This window comes from Peromyscus maniculatus, chromosome 14 (assembly GCF_049852395.1).
Source record: "Peromyscus maniculatus bairdii isolate BWxNUB_F1_BW_parent chromosome 14, HU_Pman_BW_mat_3.1, whole genome shotgun sequence".
Taxonomy (NCBI): Eukaryota; Metazoa; Chordata; class Mammalia; order Rodentia; family Cricetidae; genus Peromyscus; species Peromyscus maniculatus.
The window spans coordinates 75,671,253-75,686,129 of NC_134865.1; the positions used below are offsets into that span (position 1 = coordinate 75,671,253).

At 46.6% G+C, this 14,877-nt stretch overlaps 1 protein-coding gene across 5 annotated transcripts in view; it reads right to left on the bottom strand.

Annotated features, from left to right (window-relative positions):
- Positions 1 to 10,790, bottom strand: part of LOC102917436 (serine protease inhibitor A3N-like) — a 30,449-nt gene extending 19,659 nt beyond the window's left edge. Inside the window, exons 1-5 of one of the 5 annotated variants that reach the window (XM_076551308.1) lie at positions 10,521 to 10,790; positions 8,072 to 8,725; positions 5,579 to 5,852; positions 4,498 to 4,648; positions 2,970 to 3,567 (exon numbers count right to left, since the gene is read on the bottom strand). In XM_076551308.1, the coding sequence (XP_076407423.1) occupies positions 3,367 to 3,567; positions 4,498 to 4,648; positions 5,579 to 5,852; positions 8,072 to 8,725; positions 10,521 to 10,644 (1,404 nt within the window). In that variant the 5' untranslated portion in view covers positions 10,645 to 10,790 and the 3' untranslated portion in view covers positions 2,970 to 3,366. Of the gene's footprint in view, positions 1 to 2,969; positions 3,568 to 4,497; positions 4,649 to 5,578; positions 5,853 to 6,605; positions 6,629 to 8,071; positions 8,726 to 10,520 lie in introns of those variants that run through there. The other 4 variants (XM_076551306.1, XM_076551309.1, XM_076551310.1 and 1 more) reach the window with 4 other exon arrangements.
- Positions 10,791 to 14,877: the final 4,087 nt, after the last annotated feature.

Here is a 14,877-nt window from a genome sequence, read left to right on the forward strand (position 1 = left end):
GCAGATCTCTGAGCATTGGAGGGCTGTCTGTTCATTAGGCATGAATGACTGATTATCAACTACTATTCCCTAAGTCTCCAAGGCTAGGACTTACTGTTCCTGAGAAGGCAAAGAAGAGTGATAGGGGGAAGATCATAGGGCCGAATGGGAACAGAAGAAAAGGGGCTTGTGAGCCAGGTGCAGCTCAAATCTAAGAAAAGGACCCTCTTGGGGGACTAGAAACTCCATCACAGAATATATATCTTGTTTATTAGATACCCCACTTGTCAAACCTATGACATCATTTATTTAAATTTTCTAGAAAAAATAGGTTTAAATCTCTAAGTAACCTTTTGTTAATCTGAATAACTCTTTATAAATTTAAGTTTATATTATAATATAGAGTGTAGTATAAACCAGTGTTGGATCAAATATAGTTTTACATATCTATCCTCATTAAAAAAAAAGTCAATATCAATCCATATCTTTGAAGTTTGTTGCTTACTCTAGAAGGAGACTAGATGAACAGAGAGGTCATCAAGACTAAATGTGTTTTTGATCTTAGTAAACCTTAGTAAAAGATGGTTGCCAGCTATAAGACTGTCTGCATCATGATGAGGTCACCAGCCAAGATGGAGGAGAGCCATGTGGTTGCTGTGCAAAACATTGTTTTTTCCTAAATAGGTAAATCTAAGTCAAAAGGAAGGGAGAAGGAAGAAAGTGGAGAATTTTTTCTCAATTCCCTGACTGTCTAGCCCAAGAAATACTGAGACCAATCACATCCAGGGGGATGGGCAGAGGCAGGCAGCTCCATCAGAGACCTGAGTGGTGGTATTGAATGGAAATCAAAACTGTGGGTGAATGAGAAAGCAGACTTGTTACAGGCAGGAGGGAGAAGACCTGCCATGGGTGGAGGCAAGTCAGTGGGTCCCTTTAACAGGCCTTGTCAACTAATGACACCAAGCAAACATGCCACATGCAGCAGAATTATGGAAGAGGTTTGAGGGAGGAGGAAAGCAAGAGGGAAAGACTGTGTCAGAGTGAGGACTTGGGAGGGGCAGGCCCTGCTCACTCACCTTAGCCATAAATGCACAGCACGGTTCCCATGGATGAGAGGGGGAGAGGAGGCACTACATACAGCCTGTAACCTTGGGCATCGCCAGGGGTAGAGGGAGGACAGAACCAGGACCAAGCTGTCGAAGTGGGCCATCACCACACTCAATGGAGGTCAGGCTTAGCCTGACAAACCCAGAGGAGTCTCAGCACTAATACTGGGATTTTCAAGGAGACCAGCAAGAACAAAATCTGAGCTCCAAGGGAATCCCATCTGAAGGAAAAGGTCAGGGATCATGTCACAAAAGCCAGAAGGGCCTAAAGGAGCTGTGGGCAGGTCCCAAGGGGGTGTGACAATCCAATTGAAACTTACAATATTGCCGCCGGTGGATGGGGTGGTGCGTGATTGGGTGAGATGGTGCCTGTTGTGGGTAGACTGGGTATAGGATCCTGGCACGTGAGGGGCTGCCAGGAGGGCCTATCTGAATCATGAAGCACCAATGTTACTAATGTGAAATGGCACTCGAGTGGCCTTAGCAGGTTTGGCCAAAGTGCCCCTCACTGGTGTGTGACATGCCATGTGGGTGTGGCAGACAATGGCATGGCACAGTGGAAAGTTACTAGCACTGCAGATGAGTCGTCCTCATGGGAAGGTTTATTATTGAAGGGAGAGAGGAGAGAGGGAGACAGAATGAGGGACAGAAAGAGAATGAGAGAGAGAAAGGGGGTGTGCAGTATCTCTGTCTAGAGGAGAAGAAAGAGGGGAGAGGGTTTTCTTTCCTCATAACCGGGCTTTAAGGTAAGATGACATCAGGGTGTGGTGTGGGTCACCAAGGGGCAGGTCAGACTACTAACACTCAGGGCCTTGAATGACTGTTGGATACATTGGATTTGTTGGGACATGGCTGTTTTCAATACATGGGTCCCATTCTTATCTCTCCATTGTCCTCATGGAGGGGTAACTTAGTGTGCACTGGGAAAGAGAATCCTGAGTGTGAGTCTCCAGGCTGTAATGCCCTGCAACCACATGTCCACCTGCTCAATGTGTGCTCTTAGGAGCCTAGAGCCTCAAGCATGTCTCAAATTGAATGAACAACTTTTTCCTCTCTGAAGAGGCCTCCAGCAACATGTCCAGGCTCACAAATTCACCATGGACACCCAGTACACCATTCCAAATTCACCAGGCCTCCTCTGGTCCTCTATCTATCTAGCCACTAAACCAACTAATCCTTGAGGTGAATCATCTACTCTCCTCTGCAGATGAGGCATGATGTTCCCGAAGAGTCCCCTCAGTGACAATCCCCACATCTGTCTAGAGTAGTTCTATGTCTTATAGCCACAGAGAGTTATAAGGTTCCCAAGACTGGGACAGTGATTCACCATTTCACAGTTCCCTGTAGTTCTGAATCATCTGAGAATCCTCAAAGAGCCAGGCATATGACAATCCATGGCTATTTTGTCTTTTTCCTAAACCTGCAATGATTCTTAGAAATGCCTCCATTGCTGTGTCCCCTGCACAAAGCATTCTTTCTGGTCATCTGGTCATCCTACTCTGACATCAGCACAGAGGTCACATGATCCATAGACTCTTTTGGGTGCTCTCTTTGTGAAACATCCAGAGCCTTGTTTTATGATCCACCTACATACCACCATAGTGATGCCTGTGCACAGAACCCCTGCTTGATGAAAACTGTTCCTCTGACATCAGGAAACTTGGAAAAATATCCCACCAGTCATAATGTCTAGCTGTAGGGTCATGAGAAATGATTAGCCTTCTCTGAGCTTCATTTTCTCCTCCTTAAAAATGACTGAAAATAACATATAGGTCACAGATCCTTCACAGGAGTCACAGAGTATGAGTGACAATCTCTGCTATCCTGTGGTCAATAGAGGCCACACCCCTGCCAAAAGGAGCTGAATGAACACTGACTGGACACTTTCTGTACAGTTGTAGGTTTATTGATCCTTTGCTCAAAGCCCTGCATTTGGGTGAGGAAGGTGGAGGTGTCCATCTCTTGTGTGATGTTGGTCAACTGGGAACGAAGAAAAAGACTCCTCTGCCCTAAGTAGGTGTACTAGGGGAAGGAAGCTGGTCTGGAAAACCAGCTCCATGCAGCTGCAGGAATGAGGGATCCAACATTGTGTTATATGTCGGGAGGGTAAGGAGCCCCTGCCAACAGTCTCCTCTGTGTTTGAGACATACAATTAGTCACAGTCACTGTCAATACAGGCATGCCACAGCCAATCAGAACATGGAAGCCAAAATGCACATAGAGAGCCATATATAGGCTTAATCCCTGGCTCCTGGAAAGAAGCTTCACCACTTGGGAAGTTCTACTTTTCATTGGGATTTGAGACTTTGGCCATAAAGAGTGGAGTCTGAGTATTCGTGTCAAAGATAATCATCAGAAATGCCCTGTTGAAATTCACTTCCAGAGGGTTCAAAATTAGAGCCGATCCACGAGGAATGAGTCCCGTGGCAGCTGCTGCTTCAGTGCCTGTCTCAGCCACATCCAGCACAGCCTTGTGGACCACCTGTAAGAGAAAGGCATCACTCACTGGAGACCAGGAAGGGCAGCAGAGGAGATTGCTGGAGCAAGCATCCACTGTTGGCCTCAGCATCTGGTGAAGCTGTTTGTTCCTACAGTGAGCTCTACCCCTGGTGTTTCCAGTTCTCTGCTCAGGGTGTGAGATGAGGCATGCCCTGGGTCTGCTCAGTCTCTGACAATCTCTGTTGCTCTCAAACCCACTACAAACTGGAGGATGAGTATAGGCAATGCCAGTCTTTACTCAACAGCATTTTCTCAGGAGACCCACAGGGAACAGCCAGGGTACTGGCAGCCAGTATGGGCTTCCATATCCCTCTGCTCCAGCCTCCTTGGGACATACAACCATAATGCACAATGCATGGCTTCTCTTGCACAGACTGCCATGACCTGCTGGTACATATCTGAGCCCAGGCCTCTGAGTAGGCACTGGACAGATTACTAGGCATTGCCAGGCTGTGCATCTAGGAAGGTAGTGTGAAGTCCTGAGACATAATCTCCCGCATTCTTAAGCTTTTCATCCCAACTGCCATTTATCCCTTGTTATGTCCCTTACTGCTACTAATCTATGTGCTGGTGGATAAGGACTGGCTAGTCTGCAGTGAAGAAGCTGAGGCTGGAATTGCTTTGTCTTGCAGTAGATTATGGGTGGCACCCACACTGCAGCACAGGGTCATGCCAATGGTGGTCTAACACCAAGCACAGGCTTTTCCCCTAACATGGGTTCCTGGGTGTGAGGTAGAGGAGGGATTGGCTGCATGCTCTCCAGCAAGAATATCTAGATTGCAATCCAGCCCTCTCAGGATGAGAAATCTCAGAAACTCAGGCTTTCTCACACATTACCATTCCCCCTTGCCACCTGGCCTTCACCATGTACATTCAGGTACCAATACGAACCACCCAGTGTATGTTGGCTTACCTTAGAGACTGTCAGGTCCTTGGCCCCTGTGATCCCAGAAAGATCAGCCTGTGTGGAAAAGACTTCCCTGATGCCCAGCTGTTGAAGGATGTCCTCTATGCTGTCATCACTGGAGATGGAGAACTTGGGCATGTAGAGCTTGTCAATCATCCTGAGAATGAAAAAAAGAAATGAATGAGTCATTGGAATCTGTGAAACCCTCAAACCCAATTTTAGCTAGGGCAGCTCTCCACAGACAGATCTCTTACCAGAGAGAAGCCCTTTTTCTATCTGGGCCTACATCACATGATTTTGATTTTCCTAATGCATCTATTACCCATCGATGCCTGAGAGTGTTTAAAAGGGCAGGCAATGAAGCTTGGTACCAGCTCTTCCCTTATCCAAAATGCTTTTCTTCCAGATCCAGAAAATGCAGTCCTTCCCTGTCATGTGGACCCTCAAACTTCATCTACTGATCCTTCTATTTAAAATTGCTCACTCCATCTGACTTCAGCTTTCCTTATCCTTGAACCCTCCCCATTTAAATCTCACCCCTCCTCACGTTTAACTAATCAAATAATGATTAGTTGCATTTCCCACATTCTCTTTTCCTCAATTACAAGATGTGTTCTTAAGGGTAAAAAATTTTGTGCTTTAGTCTCTGATATACTCTCAGGGTCTAAATCAGAGCACAGGACATAGTAGGTCTTCAAGTCATCATTCCATGAATGGTGAATGAATGAGGGGATGAGATGGCTACACAGGGCAGAGCTGATTCTCAGAGCTGACCTCATCTAAACCTCACTTCATTCTGCCATCCAAAACCCATTCAAGATTCCCTGTAATTACAGCCTGTTAAACACAGAGGAATCCTCAACTCCTGCTCTAGCTGATGTAATCTTGTGAACAACAAAATGACAATAAAATCTATCTAAAAACTACCGAGTCAGCAGAGGAAAAGTCACCTCCACTCTACCTGTCCCTGCTGACTCTCCAACCATTACACTGGGTATTGGTGTGACTCTGAGGGACAGGGACACTGGGCCTCAGCCCAACAGCAGGATGGAGAGCCAGATCAGCTCTGGTTCCTGTGCGCACACACCTGGACCTCAGAGAATCCTTCCACTTCTTCAGGGTCTCTGGTTGCAAACTGGCTTCCACCTGCTGCATCTTGCCCATATCAGGGAGGATGAACAGGGCACTGGCATTGCCTGTGTACTTTAGCTCCACCACAGAGCAGTTCCCATCCTCATCCCGGAAGTAGGGTGTGGTCAGAAATGTATGGCGCATCATGGGCACCTTCACAGACCTCTTCTCATCCAAGTAGAAGTCAGACTCACGTGTGAAATGAGGCTCAAAGGGCATCTCCCATTTCCCTAAATGTGGAGCAGGTCATCAGATTGTACCATCAGCAGAGAGACCCCACCTCCACCATATTTCTGCCCAGATTATCACTCTTGACAGGAATCAATCCATCTTCAACAACAGAGTGTCCCTTACCTGTTGCATTATCTAGATTAGAAAAAAACCTAGGCAAGTATAGAACTATGAATGAGAATTAATCCACAGGCATGGTTTGAGGAGGGGAACTCAAAACCAAAGCTCTCCTACATGAGATATCAGAAAAAGAGCCAGGAATTTGAGGTTGGGGTGTGTAACAGAGAGATAAGATTGAAATTGGGGAGCCTGGAGCTTGGGGAGTTGAGGATCCCTTCTTCCTCAGGAGGAGCCATATCTAGAAGGCAATGTCTTGTGAGACAGGTTTTAGGGGAAACAGGACAAGAGAAACTGTGTTCTCCCACACAGTGATCTGTCCATGGTGCCCCTCAGTGTGAACCACCTTAATGGAAGTCAGTTCCCAGAGACATGAGTGGATTTAGAGTGAAGCTCATGAGATCTGCAACTTCCCAAAATTGGATTACCAGGATCCCATAGTTGGGTGGCTGAGACATGGGTAATTATTCCTCTTCTCCCATATCATCCATTTCACTTCCATGAATCAAAGATGTCCTACTCAGACTTACCCGACATCCAAAGTGCCTGTGGCTATCTGTAATATACCCTGCCGGGCTTGGTACATTCACAATTTCTTTGTCTCAGAATCAAGCAGAATAAACACACATCCCTACCTTATAGTCAATTAGCTGTGAAGTGTAGGTCCTGGGCCCTGCAGTCTAATCCTTCAGGCCATCATTCTGCTTCCCCTCTCTTCAGAGCACAGCCTCTCCTGGGCCATCCTGGACTCCTGTCCTCTGTCCTCCTATCCTCTTCTGTTCATAGCCAATTGGTTTTCTGTCTATAGTCTCAGAGCCTACCCTCCTCTGTCTGTCCGATACAAAGTCCAGAGTCCCAGATCGATCCCAGATCTAGCCACATTAAGGTTTTATCAGGAATCATTCTGTGGGCCATTGCCTCCCTCCTTGGTCTATCAGGTAGGGTTTTGTGGGTGTGGGCTGTGGATGTGTTCCCACTAACAATTACCCACAGCAATTCAAGCCTGGTCTCCAAATCCTCTTGCCCCCTAAACCTAGATTCCCTGGCCCAGGAGAGTGTCTTCAGCACTGTGACCTTGAAGGCTGCCTTGGCTACTAATTTTACAAACTAAACTTCCACAAAGCAGCCAGACACTGAACACTGCATGGCTGATCTTTCTTCTCACACTAATGGCTTTGCCCCAGTCCCTGATTTTCCATGCCCAGGTCCAGCTTGATGCAGAAAGGATCAGGGGAGAGGTCCTGCATAGGAATGCATGAAGGGCTCTTCACTTAGCTATGGCACCTGCTACTTTCCCCTTTAGATTGGGTAGCCAGGCTCCTTAGGTCAAAAAGTCCATGACCAGCTGGGGCCTCCTGGAGATGGAGGTTCTCTAGCAGATGGATTCTATAGAAGAATACTAGAAATGTTGGAGTGGGCTGGATAAGGGACTCCTTTGTGGTAGTTTGAATGTAATTGGCCCCCATAAGCTCATAGGGAGTGTCATTATTAGATGGTGTGGCTTTGTTAGAGTAGGTGTGGTCTTGTTGGAGGGAGTGTGTCATTGTGGAGGCAGGCTATGAGGTCTTGTAAATGCTAAAGATACTGCTCAGAGTCGCAGACTACTTCCCATTGCCTACCAGATGTAGGATTCTCAGAAACTACTATAGAGCCATGTCACCTGCAAACTGCCATGTCCCACCATGTTGATAAGGAACTGAAACTCTGAACTGCAAGTGAGCCACCCCAATTCAATGTTTTCCTTCATAAGAGTTGTGGTGGTCAGAGTGTCTCTTCACAGCAATAGAATACCTACCTAGACACAGTCTCTAAAGGGAGAATCCAGGGCTTCTACACACTCAGGACTTGATGTGTGAGCTATGCATACTGTCAGTCAGTAAGTTTAAGTCACAGAAAATTCAGCCTTTAGAATGAGAGCTAAGAGATTCCATGGAGCATATCCTAGGAACCTCAAGTATATCCAAAAAATCCCAAGGGAGAAGTAAGGCCTGCTAGTAATAAGAGGTTAGGCACCCATGTCTCCAAGGCCATGAGCACCTCCTATCCAGGGGTCAGTGTATGCACCCTCTGCATCCACTCCTGAAACAGCGAACATCCTCACCTTTAAAGTAGATGTAATTCACCAGCACCATTAATGTTTTCTCATCCAGGTCTGAGATCAGTTCCTTGATCTTCCCCTGGGTCTGTTTCCTCACATAGTCATTGATGAGCTTTTTGGCCTCATGAGGCTTCTGGAAGTCAGTCACAGAGGCCTCAGCCTGGTACAGTGCCCTTGCCTTCTCCTTGAACTCTGCCAGGATATGTAGGCGCTTTTCAACAAATATCATGCTGCCTGTGCTGATATTCACCTGGTCCCCTGGCTGACTGAGCGTGTGGAGGAGGTGCCCAAAGCCCCTGTGGATGTCTGCCTCAGGGGTCTCTGTCAGATTGAACTTGAGACCTTCTAGAATCTCTTCCAGGGTGTTGCTGCTTGCTCCCAGGGACAAGACAGCCAAGGCAGCTGAGATGCTGAGTGGGGAGAAGACAACGTTTTTATCTGGATTCTTCAAAGCCAACTCTTTGTAGAGGCTGAAGGCAAAGTCAGTGTTGATGGAGGCCAGTGTCAGACTGTCCACACGTGTCCCTTTGTTTTGGTCTTCCTGGACTTCAGTGTTTCTTCCCAATGTGCCATCTGGTTCACAGAGAACAGCAGGGCAGAACCCAGCCATCAACAGCCCCAGAGCTACAAAGAGAACCATCTTCGCTGCTCTCCTGTCTGAAAAGAAAGATCTTTTGAGTCTGGGAGGGTCAGGTGATAACCTGAGTATCTCCTTGTTCTTCAACCTTGCCTCTATTGAGTCTTTGTTCTGCTGCCTCTTTCTGCCTCTGTTGTGATGCACAGGAAGTGCTCTGGCCCCTCAGATCACACTACCAGACCTCATGCACCCTGTTTTCCCTGGAGGAAGTGATGCTGTAGTAGCCAGTTTTCCTAATAGAGAATCAGGATCCATAGAGGTGAAGAGATATTTCAGGGTCACAAAGTAAGAAAGAGACAGACCTGGGGATGGGTAAAAGCCTTCTAAAAATCTTAATTTCTTCTTTCCTTTCTATCTTGGTATGAGGACTCTTTAAAAATCAGGGAATACTCTTAATTTGCACTTGTGCCCCATCTGCCATCACCAAATTCTAGTCCAGACTCAGTGAAGGAACCTTGAATTAGATCAGCATCAAATGGGCCATTCCAACTCCAGATGACAAGTTCATGACATCTCACAGCCCTGGGGTGCATCTGGTTCCTGTTTCTGGACATGAGATGGGCTAATTGAAAGAGGAAGATTCTTTCAGCTCTGCCAGGATACACAGGGTTTTTTATCACAGGCTTGGAAGGCTTCCTGACAGGAAGAAAACTGAATGGTGTCCCAGTCTCTCATGCCCAGATCAGATTTCATTTTGGTTGTCAGGATGGCTGTGAGGTGGCAGAAAGCAAATGGGTGGCCCTCTCAGGGCAGCCCGGTGAGTGGCCTAGGTTGTGTTATTAGTGAATGTGTCTGGCTTATTATGGGAATGTGTGGGTGTTTATAGGCAATGTTCAGAGAACCATCTCCTCCATACACCCCTCAAGTGGGGATCACAAGCATGCTAGAGACCACATTTGAAAGCTTTGAGGTCATGGTAAACATGGAAGCCAAACTTTAGCCTCTGTCCACTGAATAGTGAGTTTCAAACTGAATGTAGATGCTAGAGGGAAGGGATGATGGAGAAAATGATAGAGAGGAGAGAGGACCAGGTGGGGAAGGATGAGGAGTGAGAAAGTGGAGGGAAGTGAGGGCAAGAGGATAGGAGGAGGGAGGCGATCAGATGAGGGAGTCAAGGGGAAGACAGAGGGGAGAGAAGACTAGAAGAGTGGAGGAGGAGAATGGAGGGAGCAGTGGAGGGAGGTGTTGAAGCTGATCCACATGTGCCCAGGCCTGTGACATGCCTGCAGAGTGCCATGGATTTCAGCTGCCTTTACCCTGTGTTTACTGTCAGGCTGATGCATCTGTTTCTTTGTAAAGCATTCAACTATATTCTACTGCAAAATTATTTCCCCAGAAAACAGACTAGTCACTTTGTACAGGGGAAATTTGGCTGAGTGGCTCAGTGGTTGTCTTCTATTCCTAGCTATGAGAGGGTGGAGCCATGGAATCTGTTGGGGAACTGGGATCTCTGACCCCAAGTCTGCTGCCCCAGAGGGACTCTGCAATAACTGTCCTGTCTCCCCTTAGCTATGACAGCAGCACCCAAACTAGACAAGGTCTCGATGCTTCCTCCTTGTGCAGGGTCAGAAGGAGCAGGCTCCATTTACTCTCCAGGAGCATAGCCCAAGGCACCCACATCTGCCACAGATATGAAGACCCTGACTGGAAATAAGGTTCATTTGCACCCCAGACATGTACTCTGACTCCAACCCAATACTACAGGAACAATTCCTCACCAACTCCCAAAACAAGAACCCAGGTATTTGCCAATTTACCACAGTCCTGGAAAGGCTCCTTCCACTGTCCCCAGAGAGAAGGAATCCTGGGCATTACCTGGAGAGCTGAAGCCAGCTGCCACCATCTGTGTTAGGTGAGTCCTAATGTTTGGGGTTGCTGTTCTCCTGGGATGCTGCTCTCCCACTGCACACTGATGCCTATTTATCCACACCAGCACCATCTCCCACCTCTTAGGAAATGCTGGCACGTACAGGGTGTGCTCTGTAATCAGACTAGAAGTGGGCAGACAGGATGATTTCTGGTAACATGAATTTAGAAATTCTATCTAGCAGAAACACCTCTCACTGTGGTCCAATCAATAAGTTGACTGCACTAGATTTCAAGGTTGCAGCTTCTGTTTCTCCAATGGTTCAAAGTTCAGTGTGGAACTGGGGAGTAGTTGGAGGCAAATAGACAAACCCCGTCCACATGTTTGTAATCATCCTTTCAGGTTGCAATGAACCTATTCTAAATAGAGACTCACTCTCCCCTCTTTGGATATCAGACTTCTGAAGGGAAACTGCCTTGTCTGGCAGTGAAGGAAAACTCCTAAAGGAATCTGTGTCTGCAGAGCCTGGCAGTCTGATTTGAATTTCAGTACTGTAGAGAGATAAAAGCATTGCAAGGTCAGAGGCTAATGACCTTCTCATGGGCTAAGTGCTGCTCTCTGGAACAGCCATGTTTCCTCCCTCCGTGTCAGAACTAAACCTTGTGACAATAGACTCTATGAACTTAGCAGACAACCAGCTTCAATCCAAAAGCTAAGAATGCCAGCAAATAACATCTTGAGGCTGTAGAGAAGCTTCCTTATCCTGATATACCTGCCTCTAATGTTCCCACCCCGGCAATTTAAACTTGCCTTGAATTGTGACTTTCTTTGTTTTGTTAAGCTATCAAGTTTTCATGAAACTGCATCCTACTGGAACACAGAATTTGACTAATGTAAATCTGGGTTCTCAGCTCATTGTCACTCAAAACGGCTACAGAATAAAGTATTTCTTAGTCTCTTTAGGATGAAAGCTGTGGTTTTTGAGTCAACAGTGGTGTTAGAGACTCAGCACACAGGTGTTAGGTTCAAAGCTACTTTCCCCAAAATGGAAGCACTGATCTTAACAAGAAGGGTTTGGCTGAGTAAACAGAAGCCTAAATGTAGATCTCTGTGTACCAGAGAAGCCGATCATCTATGGCAAATTCATGCTTAGCAGGAGCCATCCTAACCTTCCCATAAACATCTGCTACCTCAGCAAGGGCATCTAGTTGCCCTTCAATCCAGACAGACTGAATCAGCTCAAAGACTTGATAATGTGATCCCCAGAAAATTTTTCTTTCTACTCCCAAGTTGTCTAGTTGGATGATCTTCACTGCTTCCTGGCTTACATTTGGTGCTGAAACCAGGTAGAAAACACTGGGCACCTTTCAAAGGGTTCAATTCACCCTAACTGAACTGAAGTATTGCTTTTTATTACCCCTCAGTGAGGATCATTTGCTTCTGCTGGCTCTTCATCTCCCATCATTTTCTACTCCAAATTTTAGAGCCTGCTTTTCCAGCCATTTCTCTCTTCTACTGTGCAGGCTGTATTTCTGCCAACTTGACACAAACTCATCCTCTGAGAGGAGGGAATCTCAATTGAGAAAATACCTCCAAGAGTTGGGGCCTGTGGCACAGCCTGTAGAGCATTTCTTAATTGGTGATCAATGGGGCGGCCCCAGCCCCTTGTCAGTGGTTCCATCCCCAAGCTGGTGGTCCTGGGTTCTGTAGAAAGCAGGCTGAGCAAGTCATGGGGAGCAAGCCGGTAAGTAGCGCCCCTCCATGGCCTCTGCATCAGCTCCTGCCTCCAGGTCCCTGCCCTGTTTGATTTCCTGTCCTGACTTTCTTCAATGATGAACAGTGATATGAAAGTGTAAGCCAAATCAACCCCTTCCTCCCCAGCTTTGTTTTTGGTCATGGTGTTCCATCACAGCAATAGAAACCTTATCTAATATATCCACCTTCTCTGCCCACTTGTCTGTCTACTATTACTTGTTTAAGAGTCATTTTGGAGCTGCCTCATCTGTGTGTGTGTGTGTGCGTGCGTGCGTGCGTGCGTGCGTGCGTGTGTGTGTGTGTGTGTGTGTGTGTGTGTGTCTTTGATTGCATCACTTCAGTCTGATGTTTCTCTGTTTCTACTACCTGAACCTGTTCAACAAATGTCCTGCTGGTGTATCAGGCAGCTCCCCTATATACCCCTGGGCACCCCATCCTCTGGAAAGGGACATCTGTCCACTGCGATGCAGAGCATCTTTCTGAGGAGTCTCTTTCTCTTTGAGGACACCCTTAGACTGAGACTCTGTCCCTACATCACTCACTGCATCCCTCCCTGTGCCTCTGTTCCTGTGCTATTGGAATCCTCCTCCTGGTGGGATTCCTCTGCCCTCTTCTCTAAGTCTCTCCCACTTCCTCCTCTCTCTAAAGATCTCTATTGCCATCTTTCCAAGGTTTTCTTTCATCTCCCTTGCTCTCTGTCACTTATTCACTCACTTGCCAATCATGGGCTCTTCCCATTCCAAACTGGACTCTTCAACTCAGCTTGCCTGTCTAAGTCGCTTTCCCATCTCAGACTTAAAGATCTCATTAAGCCCCACCACCTTATTTTTTACTGTAATACAGCTTTACTGCAATATAAGCTTGACAAACATTCTCAGTGTTCAGTAAATGACGTATTTGATGGGGATCAGACTCTCATTGATCTCAACAAATTCTGCCAATGCAACGGGCAAGTTGTCTGAGACCCCTATGTTCAGACTTTCTTTAGCCTCAACTCTTGTCCCTCCCTCTGTACCTTTTGCCTACTTGCCAGATTTTTCTGGCAAATGCCAAACCTCCTCCTAACACTGATCAGAACCCTGAGTCCTTGGATTCCTCTTTTTTCAACTTTGATATAGATGATGTGGCCCCTCCATGGACACCTACTTAACCTAACCCTAGACAGGTGACACTCTAATCTTGTCCATCAGCACTCTCTCACTTGCTCCACCTTCTTATCTATGCTCTACCTCACCCTCTCTTCCCTCATCACCTCTGACATAAGATTGTTCACTGGTTCATGGGCTGTTACCAATAGATTGGCTGAATGATCAGGGTCTTGAAAGGGCATAATTGGAAAATTGGTGAGAAAGACATCTGGGGAAGAAATTATGTTGATAGATCTCTCCAAAGGGGTGAAGTATGTGAAGATACTTATGTCCCATATAAACACTCATCAAAAGCTGATTTCAGCTGAGGAGGTCAATAATCAAGTAGATAGGATGACCCATTCTGTTGACAGTTGGCTTCTTTCCCCAGCCACCCCTGTCATTTCCCAGTGGATTCATGAACAAAGTGGTTGTGGTGGCAGAGACAAAGGTATTCATGGGCTCATCGAGGCTGGTCTGTCTACATCTGCTGCCAAGTGCCAGATCTGCCAGCAGCAGAGAGACCAACACTGAGCCCCAGACATGACACCATTTCCTCGAGTGACAAATCAGCACTCTGGAGGCAGGTTGACTACATCGGACAACTTCCTCCACTGAAAGAACAATTCTTTGTTCTTACTTGAGTAGTAGATATTTATTCTGATGTATGTATCTTTCTGCATGATATGCTTCTGCCAAAACCATCACCTGTGAATATACAGAATGCTTTATCCATAGTCATGGTATTCCACACAGTATCACTTCTGATTAAGGCACTCACTTCACAGCCATCAAAGTACAATAGTGGGCCCATGATCGCGGAATTCACTGCTATTACCATGTTTCCTCCCATCCTGAAGCAGATAGCCTGATAGAATTAAGGAATGACCTTTTGGAGACACAGTTACAGTGCCAATTGGGTAGCAGCAGCTTGGAGGGCTGGGGTAGGATTCCTCAGAAGGAGTATATGCTTTGAATCAGCATCCAATATATTGTATAGTTTCTCCCATAGCAAGGATACACAGGTCTCAGTATTGAGGTGTAAAAAAACGGAACAGGCCCTCTCAATATTACCCATAGCGACCCACTAGGAAAGTTTTGCTTCCTGTTCCTGTGACCTTAAGCTCTGCTGAACTTGAAGTTTTGGTTCCAGAGCAGGGAAAACTTCTGCCAGAAGACACAACAAACATTCCATTGAACTGTTCTCCCTGGCCACTTAGGCCCTCTGATGCTCCTAAGTAAACAGGCAATGAAAGGAATGACAGTGTTAGGAGGGATGATTGATCCAGATTTCCAAGGGGAAATTGCACTGCTTCTCCACAATGGTGGTAAGGAAGATTATGTCTGGTGTGCAGGAGATTCTTCAGGGCATCTCTTGGTGCTGCTATGTCCTGTGATTAGTCAATGGAAAACTACAACAGCCTAATCCAAGAAGGATAACCAAGGGCACAGACTCTTCAGGAATGAAGGTGTGGGTCCAGGA